Source organism: Prosopis cineraria, unplaced genomic scaffold (genome assembly GCF_029017545.1).
Source record: "Prosopis cineraria cultivar Desert tree isolate PC_DT_omini unplaced genomic scaffold, ASM2901754v1 PC1, whole genome shotgun sequence".
In the NCBI taxonomy this organism is placed as follows: Eukaryota; Viridiplantae; Streptophyta; class Magnoliopsida; order Fabales; family Fabaceae; genus Prosopis; species Prosopis cineraria.
In genome coordinates, this window is record NW_026555332.1 from 37523213 (window position 1) to 37547706 (window position 24494).

A 24494-nucleotide genomic window follows, 5' to 3' on the forward strand; every position below is an offset into this window, starting at 1 on the left:
CAAGCCATCAATTCACTCTTATCCCTTGTATTAATTAATGTATTGATTTATTGTAGCAATCATCTCAATTATCTAGACTAGTATTTTTTTTTAAATTCAAAAGATTCGAAAATGTGGGCTTTTTGCCTTATAAATTATAATAAAAGTTGCAATTGGGATCTAAAAATTTAAAACATTTACATGGCAAATTTGAAAATTTTAATATTAATCTAAGAAAATTGTATGAAACAAGAAATTTAATTGCCGAAGATAATTATAGTTTATTACTTTCAAGATCATTTTTTTTTTACTTCAATGTAGCATTTAATTATATTTTTTTTAAATGATGAGGCAGGAAAGCCATGATCGACATTTGCAGTATATTTAATTAAACTATGTATAACAAAATTTGTGAAAAGGTTCGCTTTTTTTTTTAATAAACTATGAATATGAATATTATAACTTACTCTAAACTTTATGTGAACAATATATATATATATATATATATATATATTAGCTAGGCAATATTTTTAAGTTTATATATATAACTTTTAATATCTGATTTTTTAAGTATGGATTTTTTTTTTGCCAATATTTTTCAAGTATAGATTTAGTCCCTATATTTTGTAAGTCATAGTAGTCATCTTAATTTCTTGATTTAAAATAATTCAATACTTATAATTTCTTAACCTGATACAACTCTTCAGCAAAAAGAAAAAACTCAATGCAATTCAATTTTTAAAATTTATTAACTGAATAAACTATAATAATTGAGTTATGCTAAATTTAAAATTTAAGAACTAAACTGACAATTGAAATAAAATTTTAGGGATTAGAAATTAAATTATCCTTAAAAAATTACATACATTTTAGTTAAATTGTAGTTTCAAAATTGCCCATCAATTAAGTAAAATAAATTTCATACTTTTTAAGCGATGTACAAATGTTGAGCTAGGCAAATAAATATACAGTAATGAATGATAAGAATTAACATATTTCTCAAAAAAAAAAAAAACTTGTCTTCCTCACCACTTGGCATTCTTCATGTTGTTACCTATTCACCCTTCACATCCAATCCTCAATTATTTGCCACTTGTGCAACTTGAAATCCAGGACCCATGTTATACAAAATTGTTATTTTTATTTTAGTTAATAGTATTTTATTTCTAGTGAGAAGTGGCCTTATTAGTTATTAGACATGCTTCAAGTGGCAAGAATTAAATACATGTGTTTTATTTTCTTGTTAGTAGTTGAAATCTTGGTCCCATAGACATTACATATATGATTCTCACCGGATTTGTGTTCAATTAATAAAGTTGCCACCAATAACCGGGTTTAAGAAAAAAAAAAAGATCTCTTATTAAATAAAGTATCATTTCATCTGTATAAAAATTCTTGCAGTTTTTTTTAATTATAGTATTTGTTTTTAATATAATTTTTTTTTATTTTTCATAATGTAATAAAGGATGTTCATTTTTTATTTCACAAGAATTAGAGCATACTCATTCATTATGTTAGTAAATACTTTAATACCTATACTGATCACCTTGTTAAGATGTCTCATAGATTAGATGTTAACTTTTGTATTTTTGATCATTCACCGTCTTTATCACAAGAGGCAATAAATGATGAGAGTGATAAGTCATATATCATTAATGCAATCTTATTTTAATTATGAATGCATTTCTTTAATCAAAAATTCTGATTTTAAAATTAGCCAAGAATGCAAGTAGTATACTATCAAGTAGATAGATGTGCCTAACGTCTAATGAACATTGCAAAAAGTTATAGCATTATGTATAATAGAAATTTATATAATTTTTAAATTTTTTAAATTTTTATTGGTATTAATTTAAAAAAATTTAGTTGATTGATTGAAACCTTTAATTAGGGCGGCATGTACAGTGCAATTAATTCACTATCCTCCTTAAGAAGATTGCTTGCAAATCATTGTCACCGCTGCCCAGGTCTCTTTTAAACGATTGGTATAATGTTTATTAAATTAAATTTCATTAATAAAGAATGAGACACATGGAACTAAAATGAAAGCTGTGTCTTTAAAAAAAATAGAAGAAAAAAAAAGAAAAGAAAAATATGACAGCACTGCCAACAAAATTACGAGTAGTCGTGAAGCCAAGACACGCGTGATGGACACATGTAAATTCCTGTAATTAAATTAAAAATTATTTTAATATTCCTATTTAATACTCCAACCTCAAACAAGATTGCCTATAAGGTAAATATTTCTATGCATAATAAAAAATTTAAAACCTATTTTTTGGCCAAAGCTATTAGTATTATATATATTTAGTCTGATATTACAAGATAAATTTAAACATATTTTATTATTTTAAAGTATAAGATAATTTAATACTAATAAAATTTTATTAATACTTTTTTTCTAATATTGCCTTTTAAGTGCAAAAACAATTAAAATAATTATAAATTTAAAATTATATTAAACGAAAACATTTTTAGAGCAGGGTTAGTGCTTCCATATTTTTCTCTTTTTCTTCACCTTCTACTTTTTTTTTTTAACGGAGAATGGTAATAAAGTTTGAAAATATTTAATCAATGACAATTAGATATTCAATAAAAATTACTAAAAAAATAAATTGTAAATGTTGATTTAGACATTTGTGAGCACAACTCACAATTTCAAATGAAAAGTTATTTGCAATTAAAATTTTAAATTTATAATTGTTCAAATTGATATTTCTAATTTATTTTTTAAAATTTTTTATTGGAACTCAACTATAATTAATTATTTTTTTTTATGCTTAGCTATCATTTTCTCTTTTTTTTTGGACGTGAGAAATTTTTTTGATAAGTACAAGATGCAAGTTTTATCTGACTAAAAATATCTCCAAATATTTTACTATTGAGTGAAAAGTAAGCAACAAAAGCTTCCCAACTCGATATATAGAGGTTGACAGTCATAATTCTAACTTCTCATTCAAAATACAAGAGCTTTTGTCGTTCTTCTCAAATTAAATTAATAAATTAGTATATATTTTTTAGTTTGTCGTAATATTATCTATATGGTAGGACTATTTATTTATATCTACTGTATTTATCCATTTACCTTTGGGCTTGGGCATGTTAATTCCTCATTATTGACCCATATATGCGCACAATAAATTTTTTTTATATTAGCATTGTGATTCATTTTTTTTATATTAGCATTGTGATTCATTTTTAACATTACTTTATTTTTTATTATTTTTTATTAATTCAAATGTAGCTGGAACGAAATCAATTCAAGTGAAAGCTCTACCACCAAATATTACTCCATTTCCAAGATTTTTATTATGAATTTCTAATTAATATGGTACAATTTTATTACTATTTGAACCAAATGTTTATTAGTTATTTTTTTAATAAAAAATTATATTTTTAATTAATTTTTATTCTTGTTTTTGTATGGTATGTCCCATTGGGACAATGCTACAATTAACATGAATTATAATATATATACACAGTGATGGATCTCACGGGGCATCCAATGCCACAAATTTTTTGATGAACTTTCTTTATTTTTACTTGGAAAAACGAAAACACTAATTTTGGCCCCCCCATTTTTCATGAGTTTTTACGTTTGGCCCCCCATATGCTATGTTCTAGATCCATCACTATATATACATACATATATATATATATACACATACACACACACTCGAATCATAATGCAAGTTGCTTGTTAAAATTTTATTTGATCCAAAATATAGGATATTTTTGTAGTTTTATTTATGAATTAATTTTAATGTGTTTAACTGGAATTAAGAAAATATTAAAACTTATTAACTCTATTTAAAAATTTAATAATTTTTCAATCTTGTCTCCATTAAATATATATATTTTAATAACCTCTTCGTCCTAAATTATAGGTCACTTTTAAAAAAAAATTTTATTTTAAAATATAAAACACTTTTAGTAAATTAAAATTTTATTAAATGCACCAATTTTAATATTATCCTTTCTGTCTCTATAATTAATTTTTATCACTTCTCTTTTCAATATATTAAATAATGGATATTTTAAAAAGTTTATATTTTTATTTTTAAAAGATAAGGTTGTTAAGTATATTTAATGAGGTTTATTGATATGTAAAATTTTGTTTAAAAATATCTTATAATTTGAGATGAAGGGAGTAATATATTTTCTTTCACCAACATTCAGTAAAGGGAAAATAAAAAAAATTATAATAAAAATTTAATGAAATAATTTATAAATACGATAAAAGAAATTTCTTGCTACCCTATAAAAAAATAAGAGAAATATTTATTATGTATATTTTTCAATTATATCCTTACTTTATTAAATAATTAATTATATTATTTTAAATAAATTAAATATTATATTTATTATATTCAAGACATGATTAAAAAGATGTGAAAATTTTTATAAAATTAAATCAACATTTTTTAGAAACTTAAATTAATTAATGATGAATTATATTATAATTTGATGGGTATATATAGATATAGATATGTATTTATCTATGTAAATGATACTATTTGCCGGTAGTTAGTAGTTGGAATGTTGGCCCCACGCATGATTCCCACGCTGCATGTGGTGCACGCGATTAATGAGATTTGTGTTCAATGGGCAAAATTGCCAGCGAAAAAATGAATTAAAAAGTTTAATCATTAAAGGATTGAATTTGTTTGCACCAAGGAAACGTCGGTGGTTGATGCAAACTATTAAAGTTTGTCTTATAATATAGTACGAGTAATTGTCTAATTTTAAAACAGGGAAAGACGGCAAACAAACTTCATTGCCATTTACCACCCTGGCCATTTTAAACGATTACTGAAATTTATATCGTTTGTTCTTTGAGAATTATAGATGTTAACAAAAATCATACATCACCATTCATTTATTATTTCTTAGGGCGACATCAATATAAAATTAAAATTTATTACTATTTTTTTATCCCAGAATTTGTTACTATTTAAAGAGAATTGTATACCTGTGTATAAAAAAGAAGAGAGAATTACATACCTGACCAGAGTTTTGTATATTTTTCTTGAAATTATATTTATTTTTTAAAAAATTAAATATGCACTAATTATTGACCCAGACTAATTATAAATTGTAAAAGTATATGTTTTTTTAAAAAATATAATATGGAGAATTTCAACTAAGGATCATAAATATGATTTAGTTATTAATAGGTCCCAAAAAAATTGAAATTTCATTTCAGTTTAGAAGAATTGAAGTAAAAATAATTTCAACTATTCATTTATTAATTTTGTTCAAGATACAAAATTATTAATTGTTAATAGTCGCTTGTAATTGAATAACTGATATCAAATATTGTATAATTATTTATAGATCAATTCATGTAATTTTCAATTTATATTATTAAATTAATAAGTGAAGTAAAAAAAATTAATAATTAATAATTTTATATTTTGAATAAACTTAACTAACGAAGGGTATTTTAGTGTTCTCATTATTAAAATTATTTTTACTTTAGCCCTCATAAATTGAATTGAAGTTTTAAATTTTTTTTAAAATTTACTAATAAATAAATCTTATACTTGGTTCTTAGTTGAAATTATTCCAATGTAATATATAAAATGAAGAACACGACCTTCTTGCAACAGCGTACTTGACAAGGAAGGTTCTTGGAGCCTAAGGAAACAACAAGACTAGCTTCCACACGTGTCATGCAAGATTAAAACTTGTTTCAATTTTCAAACTAATTAATTATTTCCTGTTCCTTGAAATAAAACGCTTGCCTGTCTGTCACAGACGTTGACCCTAAGGGTCAGGGTTCTTGCCTGCTTGGGGCCGAAGTAAAACAATTAAATAACAAACTCTGCTTTGTGCCAAAAACAAAAAAAAAAAAAAAAAAAACTCTGCTTATTGAGTGACATTTCACCACCTGTGTCTGCGAATCAAGGTAGAATGGCATTAAAATTTTGAAACAAATTTTTTTTTCATAATTTGATTCTTAATAATTTTTTTAAGATCAACTGCAAATATTAATTTAAATTTAAAAGTGTTAATTATAAATAAAATATTTAAATTCTAACTGCAATTGCAATTTTTGTTCATAGTTATTTAAATTAATATTTATAATTTATTTTTTAAAAAAATTATCAAGAATTTCAATCTCATGAAATTTTTATTTTAAAATTTTACTATCATTCTCATGTGAATTTATGCTCTTATTTTATAATAACCAAAATTTTTAGTCATTTTTAAATAAACGAGATAATTTTTAGTTAAAAGGACCAACAACTAATACTATCAACAACAACTAATACTATCTAAATATCTATTCTCTCTGTCCGGGCAAAATTTTCAATTCCTACATTATCTTAAATAAAGAGTAGAGATGTATTCCTCCTTTCACGACTCAAGGGATGTGATTAAATTTTTTAAAAAAGTATAATATAATAAGGATTAAAGAAGTAGTAGTCAATCTTTTTTCCAATATTATATATCCTTAATTGCATCAAGTTATAATTCTTAAAAACACTTTAGTGTGTTTATTAATTTTAGCAAAAGATACAATTGAAAAGTCATATATTTCTTACAAATTTAAATATATTAATTATCAATCATTAACAATTGTTAAGTTGATTAACATTGCCCTATAATTAGGATTGGTTCACCCCTCTAATTCAATTTATAAATTATAAAACAGAAAAAAAATTAATTTTGATCCTATTTATAAAACATTTCACTATTTTTTACATTTATTTTTATCTTATCACTTTTCTTAAATGTTAAAAAAAATTAAAATATTTTTTATTCTTATTAGGAAGTACACATGAAATCTTAATAAATTTTAAAATAAAATTAATAAAATTTAATTTTTTTATCATGATAAAATATGCTATATATCGGATAAGGTGAGTAATCTCATACGTGAGTTACCGATAACTACCTCATCAACATTAAGAAAACGCTTGAATTCATTAATTTTATTTTCAAATAATTTTTGAAATGACCCTGATTAATTAACTTAAATATATTCTCTCCCACTCCACGAGGAAAGTTGACTTTAGAGAATATTTGTGAAATAAATAAATTATATTTAAAACTAAATAAAATGCTATAAAATAAAACTAAGAGTCATGACACTTACAGCTACGCAAGGCTAAAGAGAATACCACAAAATAAAATTTGAAGAGTATTTTTGAAAAACTCCATTATTAGTATGTGTAAATTTTGAAATTATATTTAATAAATTTTACTACCACGTGTAATTTTGTTAAAAACCTATTTTAAGATATTTTAAGATAAAATTATACACAATAATAAAGCTCATTAAATTCACTTTACAATCTCATTTCTTAAAATAAAAAGATAAATTTTCATAAATAACTTTCATTATAATTTTATTTGAAAAAAATTGCATATATGTCCCATTGAGAAGATTTATTTATACTTTAAGTTTCGCAAAATTTAAAAATTATAGTCTTAAAACATGAGTGTAATTTAAAACTAAGGTATGAATACAATACTGTCCTAACTAATGGATGATAAATTTAATTATTGAATATATAAAATTAGAGTTGTAAAAAAATTGAAGTAACAATTATAAATTACTTATGGGTAGTTATAAACAATTGGTTTTAAACTTTATTAATAACACATAATCTATTTAACTATTAAATAATTTATGAATCTATAATTATAAAATATTAAAATGATAGTTGTAAATTACTAATGAGATATTTATATGCAATTATATTAAACTTATAACATATGATCCGTTTAACAATTAAATATGTGAAGTTACAGTTATAAAAAGTTAAAGTGATAATTATAAATTATTAATAAAAGGGCTGTAAATTACTCGATTAATGTAGTGTATTTTTACTAAAATATTATTATTTTTGAACTCTAATTTTAAATTATAATTTTTAAATTTTACAAGATTTATTCACAAACAAGCATGTTCCAAACCACCTATTCATGAAACATTAAATGGAGAAGGAAAACATAATATAGAAATGTTAATATTAAAACAAATATAATTAACCCATCACTGTGCTCATGGCTTGTAGTTGGGGTCTCTTCTTATAAAAAAATATATAATTAATAAGACCTTATTTTTATTTAAAATATCAAATTATCTTTAAAAATATCTTATAAATATTGAGACTACTCTTAAAAAGTTGTTATTTTTTAAAACAAATTTTTCCATACACACTTTTAAAAATTAATGGAATCAATTTAAGTCTTCAAGGGCCTAAACTATTAAGGATGAGTTTCTCTCCTTTTATTTTTTTTTCACTATAAGTTTAAATCGTTTAAATTAAATTTATTTCTTAAAACTATTAAATTTAAATTAACAATTCGATCTACAGAAATCTCTCATCTACTCTTCTCTAACTCCAAGTCATTGCTGTATCCTGTATGAACTATACCCACTTGATTAGATAGTACGTTATTTTAAAAAAAGAAAAAAGTCAGGAGCGTAATTCTGTCACATGCACAAATGTCAAGATAAATGAACCTGGCAATTACGTTCCCACACACTATCCCTGACTCACTGATCGTCATCGATGATCCAATTTGTATCTGGACTCCTACTTTTTTATTCCTACTTTAAGTGGACCCCACTCTCCCCTTGCTCTCTCCTTCCTCCTTCCTCTAGCCGGCGCCCCCTCGCCTCCCGTATATATACTCTCTCCTCTCTCACTCCCCTCACCACTTTCCTCACTCTTTCAATTCCTCATCGCAATGGCTCTCGTCCGCGATCGCCGCCATCTCAACCTCCGCCTCCCTCTACCGGAACCCTCCGAGCGCCGTCCTCGCTTCCCCCTCCCAGTCCCTCCCTCCTCCACGGCCTCCAACAACTCGGTCGCCGCTGATATCGCCCCTAACGATCTCGAAAAGCTTCAGGTACTTGGCCACGGCAACGGTGGCACAGTTTATAAGGTCCGTCACAAGCGCACCTCCGCCGTCTACGCTCTCAAGGTCGTCCATAGCGACTCCGATCCCATGACCCGCCGTCAAGTCCGGAGGGAGATGGATATCCTCCGCCGGACGGACTCGCCTTACGTCGTGCGCTGTCACGGGTTCTTCGAGAAACCTTCCGGAGATGTGGCGATTGTCATGGAGTATATGGATTTGGGAACGCTGGACACGTTGTTAAAGAAGAACGGGACGTTTTCTGAAGCCCAACTCGCGGCGGTGGCGCGCCAGGTTTTAAATGGGCTGAGCTATCTCCACGCGCACAAGATTGTCCACCGCGATATCAAGCCCTCGAATCTATTGGTGAATCAGAAAATGGAAGTGAAAATCGGTGATTTTGGAGTAAGCAAGGTCATGTGCCGCACGCTAGACGCGTGCAACTCATACGTTGGGACGTGCGCGTACATGAGCCCGGAACGGTTCGACCCGGATAGGTATGGGGGGAATTATAACGGATACTCGGGCGATATATGGAGCTTGGGCCTTACCTTGTTCGAACTGTACGTGGGTCACTTCCCGTTTCTACCGGCGGGTCAGAGGCCCGACTGGGCGACCCTGATGTGTGCGATTTGCTTCGGAGACCCGCCTAGCTTGCCCGGGAAGGCTTCGAAAGAGTTTCGGAGCTTCATAGATTGTTGCCTGAAGAAGGAGTCTAGTGAGAGGTGGAGTGCCTGTCAGCTTTTGAGTCATCCATTTCTTTCGGGGAAGTGTTAGCTGTGTACAGGTCTGGGTTCTCAATGCCGGGTCGGGTAGGACAGGGACTTTTTTGTCAGTCGGTGTATATACCGTCGGGATTCTATTTTGTATTTCCCGAGTAGAAGCTGTATCGTTTGGCCCGAGGAAGGAAACTATACCATTCTCTTCGTAGATTCGATTTTCTTCACCCACTTTCACGTTTGCTAGCTAATTTCATATTTTAAATATCCATTTTTTGGTTTTCACGACACTAATATTCAAATTCAACTACAAACATTTTAAAACTAGAGGATGGTTTAGTCATGGACAGTCATAGGTAGCTGGATATGTTCTTTAAAATGGTGATTTATTTTATTCCTTCGTGACAAAATATTTATTATTGTCAACTAAATTACAATTTTCAGAAAAATAGTAGGTAAAATTTTATTTTAAAAACCATTTATATTTTTTTTTATACCTTTGAGTTTTTTTAATGACATGTGCATATTTTAAATATGAAGTGTTTATATGAAGTGTTTAAAGATAATAAATAAAAAAGTAAGGAGATAAAGAAAAAAGACATAAAATTTATTTAATACTTTACATTTTGGATCAATGAGTGTTTTTAAAACGCCAGTGTGTAGGGAGTATATGTTTACTGGTTTTGGGGTGATGGGAGGAATTTATAATCATACAACAACAACAATAACAACAAGTCTTTATCCCATTAGGTGGGGTCGGCTACATGGATTGCAAGACGCCATTGTGCTCTATCATTTATCAAGCTTTTAGGAATATTATTAATTAAGAGATCGGGTTCAACAACTTTCAAGAGTATTCTCTTAGGCCTTTCTCTACCTCTCTTAATCGGACTCAAAGTTATATGTTTCACTCTTCTCACTGGTGCCTCCCTTGGTCTTCTTTGTACATGCCCAAATCATTTCAACCGATTTTCTACCATTTTTTCTTAATAGGTGCCACCCTCACTTTTTCGCGTACGTGCTCATTTTGAATTTTATCTTTACGTGTATGTCCGCACATCCATCGTAACATTCTCATCTCTGCTACTCCAATTTTATGCTCTTGTTGTCCCGTTAGAGCCCAGCATTCACTACTATATAACATTGCCGGTCTAATAGCAGTGCGATAAAACTTTCCTTTAAGTTTATTAGGCACCTTACGGTCGCAAATAACTCCTTTAGCTTTTCTCCAATTAAATCACCCAGCTTGAATTCTATGTGAAATATCTCCACTGATTTCACCATCATTTTGAATAATGGCTCCCAAATATCTAAACTTTTTCACTTGAGGTATAATTTGATCTCCCAATTTCACTTCCAAATTATTGTCGAATAGTCCTTTACCAAATTTACAATATAAATATTCCATCTTATTTCTACTCAGACGAAAACCTTTCGACTCCAATGTCCTCCTCCATAACTCAAGTTTGCAATTAATCTCTTCTTTTGTTTCTGCTATAAGAATTATATCATCCGTGAAGAGCATACATTTCAAAATTTCCCCATGTTCCGTCAAAACATTTAAGATTAAGTTAAACAAATAAGAATTTAGAGATAATCTCTGATGGAGTCCAATCTTTATAGAAAAATTCTTTGTTTGACCACTAGGCATTCTTATACTAGTTTTTACCCCTTCATACATATCTTGTATGGCTTTAATATAAGCAATTCGTACTCCCTTTTTTTCTAACGCTTTCTAAAGCACTTCTCTTAGTATACGGTCATAAGCTTTTTCCAAATCAATAAAAACCATGTGTAGATTTTTATCTTTACAATGATACTTTTCCATTAATCCCCTTAGTAGATAAATCGCCTCTGTAGTTGATCTACCTGGTATAAAACCAAACTGATTCTCAAAATACTTGTCTCCAATCTCAACCTGTGCTCAATTACTTTCTCCCACAATTTCATTGTGTGGCTTATAAGTTTAATCCCTCTATAGTTAGTACAATTCTGAATATCTCCTTTATTTTTATAAATAGGAATTAATGTACTTCTCCTCCACTCATCAGGCATTTTCTTGGACCGTAAAATCACATTAAATAACTTAGTTAACCATCTCACTCCTTTTTCACCTAAACATTTCCACGCTTCGATAGATATACAATCAGGTCCGTTGGCTCTACCATTTGCCATTTTCTTAAGAGTTTCCTTTACCTCCTTATCACGTATTATTTGATAGAATGACAAATTTTATTCTCCTTCACCAGTTACTAAATCCTCCAAGTTACTAGATGAACCCTCTCCATTATTGAAAAGTTTAGAAAAGTAAGTCTCCCATCTATTTTTAATTTCATCATCTGTAACTAAAGTTCTTCCCTCTTCATCCTTAATACACCTTACCTGTTCTAGATCTCTTGATTTTCTTTCCCTACTCTTAGCAATCTTATAAATATTTCGCTCTCCTTCCTTCGTCTCAAGGCTCTTATAAAATTCTTCAAAAGTTTTAGAACGAGCTTTACCTACAGCTCTCTTAGTTTCCTTCTTAGCCATATGGTACCTCTCTCAATTTTCCTCATTGTTACATAAATGTGTGGCTTTAAAACAATTCTTCTTATACTTGATTTTGTCCTGTACACTATTATTCCACCACCAAGACTCCTTATCTCTCAGACCAGAACCTTTTGATTCTCCCAAAACTACTTTTGCAACCTCTCGTATCTTTTTAGCCATATTCTCCCACATGATGTTAGCACTTCTCTGAGATTCCCAAATTCCTTTATCCAAAAGATTTCGTTTGAAAATATCTTGCTTCTCACCTTTTAATTGCCACCACCTAATCATTGGTGCTACTACTTGTTGACGTTTTTGAATTTTACTCATAATACACACAACAAGGACTAGGACCCTATGTTGTGTCGTTACAGCATTTCCGGGGATCACCTTGTAATTTTTACAAAGTCTTCTATCTGTGTTTCTAACCAAAAGAAAATCAATCTGTGACCTTAAGGCTCCACTTTTGTAAGTGATGAGATGCTCATCTCTCTTCTTGAAACAAGTGTTGGCAATCTTAAAATCATACGCCAATGAGAAATCAAGAAGAGTTTGTCCTTCATTGTTTAGCTCTCCAAAACTAAAACCACCATGCACCCTCGCATACTGACCAGCTTCTCTCCCGACATGCCCATTAAAGTCTCCTCCAATAAAAATCTTTTCACTCTGTGGTATGTGTCGAATCAACCCCTCCAGATCCTCCTAAAATAATTCCTTAAGACTGGCTTCTGTCCCGACTTGCAGCGCATAAGCGCTAACAATATTAACAGTCTTACGTCCAATTATCATTTTTAAGGAAATAATTCTGTCTCCAATTCTACTAACTTCTACAACGTTCTTCTTCCACTCCTTATCTATAATGATGCCTATGTCATTGCGTGCACTTACTTTTCCTGTATATCAAAGTTTGAAACCTTGAATATCCTTAGCTTCTTCTCCACGCCATTTTGTTTCTTGCAGGCAAAGGATATTGATTTTCCTTTGAATCATAAGCCCTACAACCTCTACAGATTTACAATTCAATGTCCCAACATTCCAAGTACCAAATCTAATTTTGCTCTTATGGACTAACTTCTTTAGCCGCATGCGTCCATAATGACGCGGTAGCCCTTGCTCATTTAACACTAGATTCGAGCGCCAATGTAGTGGCTCTAACTCACTTATCATTGTACTCGAGCCATGCAGCGCGTTACTTATGAGCAACGACCTAGCATTAACATTATAACATCTATTGTTCATGTTCATGATAGCTTCAACAAAGTTTTACATTAACTGTTGATGGCCTAACACAACCCTTCTTCTTTACCCGAGCTTGGGACCGGCTATAAACATAGGCGGAGTTGGAGGAATTTATAATCATATTATCATGAAAATAACAGTAGTTGGTGACTCAGTCACGGGAAAGAAATAAAACAGAATTAAAAGGCAAGCTGCCTTCTTGTCGGTGTTGGATAAAAATTAATAAGAAAGATTTAAAATTGTCACGTAAAAATAACTGAATGCAAATTAACGTATTCCATAATAACAAGGGTGTAGAGGGGACTGGAGATGTAGACGTTCAGGGATAAAACTGTAATTATGAACACAAGATACTGTCATAGTGTCACACTGTAGCTTCGTTTGTCTGATTTAAATCTAGAAACATATTTATAATTATTTTGATAATAATAAATTAAAATTATAATATATCATTTTTTTAGAAAGATAGGTGAACTAAATTCATAAAAGATAAAAGGTAATTGTTGGCCTGTTTTTCAGTGAATGTGTCAATGCATCGTGACTAGTGTTCGAGTGTGCCAAACATATTAGAAAAGTGTGTTTTTAAAAGAGTGAATTGTGATTAGATAATTGAAATGAATTCTCAAAATCCTTCATCATAATTTTTGTGTAGAGTTAAGTGACTCGTGAGAATGACTGTAATGAGTGTGCCCCAAATGAGTGTGGGGAAAGAGAGACACAATGAAGTGCCAGATAGATAGAGAGAGACTATCAAGCCTAGAAGACTAGCTTAAAGTGCTGAGTTTGCATAAGGGAAGTAAGTTGTGTTGGGTGAGGCTGAAGATAATGCAATGGTTAGGATTTAAGTAGTTATACTAAGCAAATTTAGTATAAATTTGGCAGAATGTAGAGAGCCTTGACTTACATGTTCGTTGCCTATTTATAATAAAAGGCAATGGTGTGCTCCATTTTGAATTTGAGTTTGGCATCAATAAAAATAGATAACTGTTAGTGTTTATAATTTCCCTAAGAGAGTTCCATAGTGCAAAGTAGTGGATGCTGGAACAACGAGAATCTCAAATAGTGGGAGGAGTGGATGTGACTCTATCAAACCTTCTTTGAAATGCACCGTCTCACTAATCTCCGCTCAACTAAATCATAATTGGATTGAGTTCCACCTCCTTTAATTAAACTTTGAGGATCTTTTGTAATTGAGTTTGACACTCCAATTTTAGTTCAAACGGTAATACTTAATTTATAAATTTATGAATCGTGATTTATGAAATTTTTAAATGGTATAATGATTTTTACATTTATTAAAAAAGAGTAACTTAATTTATTTTAATTTTAATTTTTTTAATTTATTTCATTATATCATCTTTCTAACAGTGAAACAGGACCCTAACGTGTTTGTAAGTGAAATTATCCCATTTCCCCTAGTTTTATGAAGATAGTAACAATAATAAAATATGAAACAAGGGAGAAATAGTATAAGGAATGCGACCGGGCCAAGGGAATGAATGAAGGGGAACGTGAAAATTGGAAAGAGTGGGGAATGAGAAAAAAGTGGAGAATGAAGGACACGTGTGACACGTGGGAGGGAAGGATAAGATAAAGACAGGAGGGGTGAGGGTGGGCGTGAGGAGTGACGCAACGGATTGGTTGGAAATAAGAAACGGACACCTGAGGAGAAACAGCCAAAGGCGGACGTCAACGTCACAAGAAGATTCATGAATCTCCAACCCTTCCTTCTCGTGCTTCACCTTCACGTCACTTTCTTTCTTTCTTTCTTTCTTTATCCCTTCTCCACCTCCCCCACGCCTCCCCTCCCCAGTCACCTCTGGCTCTTCCGGCCTACCACGTCATTCACTATTTGGGCCTAACGTCATTCACTATTTGGGCCTGACATAGGCCCAAATCTCTAGTTTCTGAACTGAAGCCCATACGATAGTGCACCGCAATTAGCCTTGCTGGTTTTATAATTTCCAATAGGCTATCAAGCTTATATTCCTCGCTCAGCTACTTCAGACTCCAACTTAAGGTCCATTAATTCAATCATAGTTAACTGCTAATCAAATTGGTGGTGGTGGTATTAAACTTAGGATTTAGATTTTCAATTTAAAAGTTATTAATACTGTGTTTGGATGTATATGAATTTAGATTTTAATTTGAACAAAAGCCTCTTTGGATTGTATAAAAAGTCTATGAACTTGGTTTTATTGTAATTTTTTTTTATAATTTCAAGTTCTTTTTAAACCCTAGTTATTCAAAATTTTTGTTACTCCATTCATCTATTTTTTATCTCCATATTTTTATTATCAGCATTTGAGCTGCTATCGACTTTATTTTAATATCTTGTTCTTATTTTTTATTGATTGAAAAATATATGTAAGCTCGTTACTCCCAATTCTCAAATTCTAGTTTTAAGTCTTAGCTCATTTATATCCTACTATCAAAACATTTCATTATAAAGATGAATTTTAAATGTTAGATGTTAATGTAAAATCTAAATTCAAATAAATGCTGCCTGACTAAAAAACTACATACATAAATAATGCTCATTTAATATTAGAATAAAAGGAAAAAATCATTCCAATAAATTATGTTTTTGTCAAAAAATTTGTCAAACCACAATCCTCACATTCTTCTCCCCTAGATTTTGTAAAAAAGTGAAGTGAGGCTTTTTTTAAAAAAAATTAAAGGCCATGTCAATGGCAGATTTGATGAGGGGATTTAACTATTTTATATTATAGATGAGGAAACATATTGGCTTAAAAAAATAAAAATAAAACGAAGAAAGAAAGGCGAGGAAGATGCGAAGAGCCCTATTTATTTAATTTGATTTAGTTTTCATTATTGATATTGATTGTTGGCCAAAAAAAAGAAAAAAAGAGATGTGCATTATTGATTGCGTGACGGCATTCTAACTCGAATCCAACATTGGGTGTGCACTGTCAGCCTGTCATGACTCATGACTCATTTCCTTGACGTTGCTTTATTTCAGTTTATTAATGGAGTTGGTAAAAATAATTTATATAAAGGATTGGAAGAGTATGTTTTATTGATTTATTTTTTAAAAATTTATTAGTTAAGTAATTCAATGATTTGTTTTTTGTATTGGTTAAGTTCTCTTTAAACCCTAGTTAAACAAAATTTTTGTTCTCTTTAGCTATTATCGACTTTAATATCTCGTTCTTATTTCTAACTAATTGAAAAATATATGTAAGCTCATTACTTTTAATTTTCAAATTCTAGTTTTAAATCTTAGCTCATTTATATTCTACTATTAAAACATTTCATTATTCAAACAAAGATGAATTTTAAATGTTAGATATTAAATGTAAATTCTAAATTCAAATTAACGCTGCCTGACTAAAAAACTACATACATAAATAATGCTCATTTAATATTAGAATACAAGGAAAAAATCATTCCAATAAATTATGTTTTTGCAAAAAATTTGTCAAACCACAATCCTCATATTCTTCTACCCCAGATTCTGTAAAAAAAAGTGAAGTGAGGCTTTTTTTAAAAAATTAAAGACCATGTCAATGGCAGGTTTGATGAGGGGATTTAACTGTTTTATATTAGAGATGAGGGAACATATTGGCTTAAAAAAGTACAAAATAAAACAAAGAAAGAAAGAAAGAAAGGCGAGGAAGCTGCGAAGAGATTTATTTAATTTGATTTAGGTTTCATTATTGATATTGATTGTTGGCCTAAAAAAAAAAAAAAAAAAGAGGCGTGCATTATTGATTGCGTGACGGCATTCTAGCTCGAATCCAGCATTGATTGTGCGCTGTCAGCCTGTCATGACTCACGATTCATGTTCCTTGACGTTACTTTCTTTCAGTTCCTGGTCCCATTTATAAATTATTATATTTTAAAAAATTTATTTAATTATATTTATAAATTACGATGCATCTTTTTAAATAACATCTAAAAAATATTTTTAAAATTTTTTTTATGAGATAAAAAAATAACATGATGTTTTTTTAAATTTATTATATAAAAATATATTTAAAATTTTATATATTTTTATTTTTTATATTTTTTTGTATTAATATTGATTGAGTTGATAGAAATGACATATGAAGAGAATCGAAAAAATATGTTTCATTGATTTGTTTTTCAAAAATTCATTGGTTAAGTAATTCATTGATATGCTAAAAAAAAAAAATTTAACAAGAAAGTGACATTTAACTTTCCAAAGGAAAAAAGAAATGAAAGTTTGGTTTTCAATTTTTTTTGAAAAATAAGTAACAGATATTAATTTAAATTATCATAAATTTAAGAATTTCAATTTTGACATTAAATTTTAAATGTAACTCTTATTTTGTAATCATGATTTTTCTCTATAATAATTTGAATTAATATTTGCAACTTTTTTTGGCAAGAAATCTAACTATTATTAATTTCTTCTTTTGGAGCTTTACTATCAATCTCCCAAATGTTTTAGTAAAATTTTGATTATAGCAAAAATTAATTCATAGATTCTTACAATTTTATTTAATTTTAAATTATATTTCTTTAATTTATTTTATTTTAATTATGTCTTTATAGTTTGATCTACTCCCTCTGTTTTTACTTACATAAGAAACTACCACTTGTAGTTTGTTTTTTATGTAAGAAAAATTATATTTTTTAATAAATATTTATTACATATTTTTTAAATTATTTCTCATAATTTTATCATTCTTAGTCATAAGAAACAATCAATAAAGGCTTGATTAATATAATTAACAAAGGGTATTGTCGTTCAATTATTTTATTTTCAGACATAATTAATATAATTAATTAATTTTCTTAAATTATATGATATAGTTTTTTCTCCTAAAAAAATGGAGGGAGCATTAGATATGTTAATACTTAAAAGTTAAAACTATTGATGATGATGATTTTTTTAAAAATTAATTTTAAAGTTTATAGAAAATTTGATTAATACTTTTAACAAAAAAATGATTTAATATAATTTGTACTCCATGTTTATTAAACTTTTTATAAAAATTTTATATATAAAAATTATTTGAAAGACACAACCTAATTATATAAGTTTAGAAGGAATTTGAAAATAAAACTAATGCCATTACTTAATTCACTGAATGAGCTTTTTTTGAACACTCATATCATCTTGAACAAATGTTGGATGAAGATTTGGGGTGTATTGAAAGTTGGCCCCTTGAATTTATTCTGTGATAGCAAAGTGCTGTCATCTTTGTGCAGTGTGTTAGGGAGGCTTATTGTGGCACAAAGGTGTGTTGGCCATGATGAAAGGCCTCTACATCATCAACTGCGATAAACGCATTGTTGGCTATAACAGATTACTCTAGTTCATGAAAAAGTGATTGTTAAATAGTGTTTTCATTGTTTTTTAATTATAAAAGGTATTCCATGTTTCTTTACACTTTATGACTTTGATTTATTCTTGTTTTGTTTCAAATATTTTATGTTTTTAAATGTAAAACTTGAGATCCCATTTTGAATAAAAATTTTCATTTTCCATGGTAAACTTATATGGTTAATGTTTGATTATCATAGTAATATGTTTAATATGGTTAGCTTTGTGGAGTATCTTAGCTGATATTACATTAACCCTTGAATCTTAAAATTATCAATAAATGATTAATTTTTTTAAAATTACTTTTAAAGTTTACAAAAATTTGATTAATACTTTTGACAAAAATTTGATTTAATAAAATGGGTACATGTTTATTAATTGTTTGATAAAAATTCTATATATATATATATATAAATTATTTAGAAGACATGACCTAATTATATAAATTTTGATATATATATATATATATATAATTATATATAAATTTATATAATGTTCTAATAAAAATATACTCTCTTTATTCAAAGAATATTAAGACATGTTTTTTTTTTAAGTAAGATGTTAAAAAATATAAAATACTATTTTAAGTCTTTTAATATGCAATCAATGATATTTGTTGAAAAATACTATTAATTTGAAGGTGCAATTAATTCTAATCGAGATATCTTATTAAATAAAATTAAATATAAAAAAGAATGTGCAATTTTAATGATAATTAATTAATTCATTGAGAGTATGATTTGATTAAAAATACTTCTTTAATTTTTTTTATAAGTCACTTCTAACATGTTTTATTATAATTAAAGAAGACTTTGTAATATTAAGTGGAAAGGGTAGAAGTTCTGGATTTAATTCTTTAAAAATATTTAAGGATTTTAACTTTTGGAGAATCTAATGAATTAAACTATAATGATTCAATTAAAATAAAATGTAATAAACTATGTGGATATAATTTAAAATTGAAAAAATTATAAGAAATATATAAATGACTAATAGGTACCATGAACTGTGATAATTAATGCTAGTCCCAACCCAAGGGATTTGTTTGGTATTTTATTTTTTGTGAAATGACATGTTTGCCCCTATTTCCTCTCATATTCTCACTGCTGCTTCCGCCCTCTTCCTCTCTCACCATCTCCAACCACATCTCCACCATCATGAATTATAAAATAGGCAATTCACAATTTCAATTCAAACACAAACATTTTACCTGCAACAAATGATGAACCAAATTAAGTACCCCAAACATCGAAGAAGCATGAAAGCAAGTCGAGTGATCAAATGCGTCTTGGCAGCAATGTGACCAATATTTTCTTTATATGACGATTGCCGAGTAGCCTGAGGCCAGGGGCCATTTCGCTTGGCAGCTCCCACATGCTTCTCACCCTCAACTGTCATAGCCATTTTCTCGACTTTGCTTTCTCGAATCCACATCCATTATAGCTCTTCCACCACCAATCATTGTCAAAATCATTCGATGGCGTTTGGTCAAGATTGCTGCTGATGGGACAATAGCTGGAGAAAGCAATAGAATGGAAAAAAAAAATTTGAAAGTATGAATTCCGATATGTGACATAACCTCAATTTGAGTATTCAGTTGGATTTGGAAATTTGGAAGGGAATATATGGCGTAGCTTTTGGATTGCTTTGACACTTCCAAATCAATAAAATATTGACATTTGGATGAGAGAGAAAGAGATAATCATCTTTGAGAGTTTAGAGAAAGGGCAAAGAACGAGATAGAACATCAAATCGTCATTTAGGTTCAAGACGACACCGGTGAGGACAATGCAAAGTTACCATTTGCCATGGTTATTGCTTTCAACCTTGATTCATTGGGAAGTGTAACGACTAATGAACTGGAGTGTGTGGCGGTCATGATTAGCTAAAGAGGGATAGTGGGGTTCAAGATGGTGGAGATGTGGCTAGAGATGGTGAGGGAGGTAGAGGATGGAAGCGATAGTGAGAGCGAGAGGGAATAGGGAGAAACATGTCATTTCACAAAAAATAAAATTCCAAACAAGTCTTTCGGGACTAAAAAATAATTATTACATTTTATAATATTTATTTGTAATTTACATATTTTAAAGGTATTTTATTTTCATCCTCCCTATTAATTTTCTCTTGATTTTATTAATTTTTTATAAAAAGGAAAATTTCATTAAACAAAGTAAAATGACTACAAACAAAAGACAAAGAGGAGTAGTTGAACTATTCTCTTAGGCTTCGAAAATGAAAGAGCAACATAAAACTAAAAGCAAGAAGCAACAAAAAACTAAAAGTAACGAAAAGGGATCACAACATGATTGAAGATAAAAAGAACTAACTGCATGAAGAATTATAAAAATGTACTTCTAAACCTCCTATCTATCAAATTCCTAGAGGAATTGAAGGAGTATGAATTCTCTATTTAATGTGCAATCAATTATGTGCTTCTAAACTAATGGCTCCGCTAACATAAACTAAGCTGCTACTATTGAAGACATCATCTCTGATGAAAAATGGAATTGAATAAAAGATTTTTCTAAATACCTTAACTATTATCCTAACATTGTTGCTGAATTTTTAGGAATCTTTAAAGGGTTTAACCTTTACTTTGTTGGAAAAGCAAATTTTCTAAAGTCAATATTAATTTTAAATCTCTTAAAGCTCTTTTACTTAGTGTTCGTTTAGATTTTAGTTGGGTATAATAAATTATAAAAATAATTAATTAAGTGATAGATTTTAATCATAATTGATTATGTTATAACGCAATATATTTGGATACTGTTTTCTAACATTAATTTTAACAGAATTAAAGATATTTGGATAATTTAATCAAAATTAATTTTTAGTTATATAAATTACTATATAATTTAATTTTTAAATACTAAATGTTAATTTTTTGAAGATACAAATTTTAAATTTTATTAAGAAAAAAAGAAAAAAGAAGAGAGTTTAATTTTATTTTTATTAAATTATGTGTTTTCTTTGTAATTTTTTTTGAGCTTATCTTTGTAATTTTTCCTAATATTTTTGACATACTTTGGCAAAAGTTATGGACGGAGCTTATAGGAAAACACATGTATAGTCTTAGAATTAATTTTTATCTTTTTTGATTGTTTGGATATTTTGCTGAAAAAATTAATTTTGGAGAGGAAAATTAATTTTTTCCTTTATCCAACACACACTTATTTGTTGTAATTTCAACAACAGCCACCCTCTTTCTAAAACTATCGTGAAAATTAAAGATTTTATTATAAAAAATTAAATGATCATTTTTGATTATGTTTGTAGCGAAGCTAACAATTGCATAAATTGGCTCTCATATCAAGCTCTTAGTGATAGTTAAAACATTAAGATTTTAGACGAATTATCTCTAGGGTGCAAAAGCTTTTTAAGCATTGACATAATTTGATTATTATCATTTGTACACTTTTTGCCGTGGCCTTCATTATTTAAAAAAAAAAAAAAGAGTATGAAGTTAGGATTTGAAAGTCCATTGATTCTACCGAAACAATGGAAGTTGAAAAGCAGCCGTTTTTTCATGAATCCACAGACGAAAAAGATATCCTGTAACACAAAAAACATAAAAGACACCCGAAAAATCAAAATGCAGGCCTGCACTTTGGACCCTTGAGCAGTTGCAAACAAACTCAGAGGTCCATAATCTGATTGCTGAGGTCAATCTATGAAAACTATTACAAAACTTGCGCTTGACACCTGGAGAAGAAAAATAGACGAAACCCAAACTGGGACCTAAAGAAAGAGCAATCGCTGAGCTGGTAGCAGGATTCTCAACACCATCCTCATAATAACAAGGGGAGATATGTTCATGTTCTCTATGAAAGGATTGCCATTGCAAAATATAAAGCCAAAGGAAATGATCGCCATTGAGTAGAAGCAGCTTGAACGAGTCTTTGACTGAAGCTTGAACATTCAACTGAGTTCAAGTGAGTCAAAGTGAAATTTGAGACGTGGCAAGCTCGAGAGAAGGAAGACGATCCATATGCGAAAATGGGAAAGGATTTCGGTAAACGTGATACACTTGGCGATTCCTGGTTGAAGACGAACCTCCCAAAGCAGCAGAGATGGAAAAGATTGGATTTTAATGACTTTGTTATATTTTTCCCCCTTTGCCCTTTCTAAAGTTTCATCTCTCATTCCTTTTACGACACCTAGATGAATCCTTTGGCAACACGTCATACACATGCATATTGACATTTGGCAAATCAGAATAATCTTCATCAATGATCTTGAAAACCCAAGCTGGAAAACTTTTGGTGACATCATCTGAAACTGCAGAGCAGAACAGTGAAAAAAGTCCAGACAAACTGCACAAGAGAGAACTCCGTAGATCTATAACCTTGTGTTTGAGATTCAACCAGTCAAAAGAAACTTTGGTTGAGTAATCTTTGAACCCACCAAAGAATCAGCAAACTAAGAAGATAAATTAAAAGGGCCATTTAAGCAGCTTTTCTGAACATGTCCTGGTTGAAGACAATTTAAACAAAACTGAACCAATCATTCATACTGTAGTTGAAACTGACACTCACGTCCAGAAGCGAAAGAAAGAACACCATGCGTATGCAAATAAGCGTCCCAATTCATTCTTATTTGAAATCTTAAATTGAAAGATTGCCACAGACTTGTTTCATCATACTGTGGAAAATCACCCATCTTGTTGCCTATAAACTGTGCGGTTCCAAAAAGTATAAAGATCTATCGGTAATCCACAAACATGCACCCAAAGAGGAAAAGGAGAACTGGATCTCGTGAATCTGTGAAAAAGGCCTCCAGCTTTGAAGAACAAAAATACTACTATGAAACACCCATGTCCAGCATGTAACATAAATTGCAGATCAGAAGAAAACTGAAAATATAAGAAAAAGCGATTATCATAGAACTAAACAACTGAAACAGATCCGTGTAAATTCCAATATTGATTGATATAATATTGGAGCTTAGATGAATGAAAGTGCCGACTATAGAAAATTCTTCCATAAGCGTAATGGTCTTTACACCAAGAAACATCAACAAACAGAAGAAACTTGAACCGTCATACTTAATTGTGAGGAACATAGAAAGGCAATAACTCTAAAAAACAGGGAAAACACTGCAAAGAAGCGTAGATAAGAGCAATGCAAAAAAGCGTGCGAGAGAGAGAAGATGGAATACTGTTTGGCAACGAACTCTGGGTTTAGAACCGAGAAGTAGAGAGAGAAGTCTCCTCGCGTGACTTTTGATTGCAGATTCCTTTTTCTTCCCTCCTTTCTCTGGTGAATTTTATATTCAAAACAGAGAGGGACAGACATCTCTTGATTTTATTAGGAAAAAAGAGATAATAAAAAAAATTAATTACTAAAAATAAAAAGCTTCCGCTTCTCATTTAAAAAGATTCTTATACCTTTCTTTTGGTGGAGAATAATGGGGAGGTAATCAAGTAATTTAAATTAAGTTTTGAATATTAAATTTAAAAAATTTACAACTTTAACTCTTAACTTTATAATTTTATTATGATAAATTTATAATTTACATTCTAAATTTTAATAAATAAATAAATCTCATACCTTTCTTTGGTGGAGAATAATAGGGAGGTGATCAAGTAATTTAAATTAAATTCTAGGTATTAAATTTAAAGAATTTACAACTTTAACTCTTAACTTTACAATTTTATTTTGATAAATTTATAATTTATGTTCTAAATTTTAATAAATATTTATTTACTAAATTTTAATTTTTAAATTAAAATATAAATATAAATTTTAGGGAGAGACAAGTTTATAAATTTTTAAAATATAACATTTAAAGTTTAATTTAAATTAATTAATTTCCTTAACATTTATACG

General features: G+C 29.2%; 1 protein-coding gene and 1 long non-coding RNA gene across 2 annotated transcripts; one reads left to right on the forward strand and one right to left on the reverse strand.

The window, feature by feature from the left end:
* Positions 1–8648: 8648 nt before the first annotated feature.
* On the forward strand, positions 8649–9789 carry LOC129322732 (mitogen-activated protein kinase kinase 9-like). The gene has a single exon (XM_054969093.1). The coding sequence runs from the start codon at positions 8689–8691 to the stop codon at positions 9634–9636; it is 948 nt and encodes a 315-aa protein (XP_054825068.1). The 5' UTR covers positions 8649–8688; the 3' UTR covers positions 9637–9789.
* Positions 9790–22251: 12462 nt separating this feature from the next.
* LOC129288670 (uncharacterized) lies at positions 22252–23911 on the reverse strand. The gene is made up of 2 exons (XR_008588043.1): positions 23824–23911; positions 22252–23518 (listed from the first exon to the last, which is right to left on the reverse strand). It is a non-coding gene; the product is annotated as an uncharacterized LOC129288670 (long non-coding RNA).
* Between the last annotated feature and the right edge of the window lie 583 nt (positions 23912–24494).

Coding starts and splice junctions, on each gene's coding strand:
- LOC129322732 (XM_054969093.1), top strand. CDS start 8,689: ATGGCTCTCGTCCGCGATCGCCGCCATCTCAACCTCCGCCTCCCTCTA.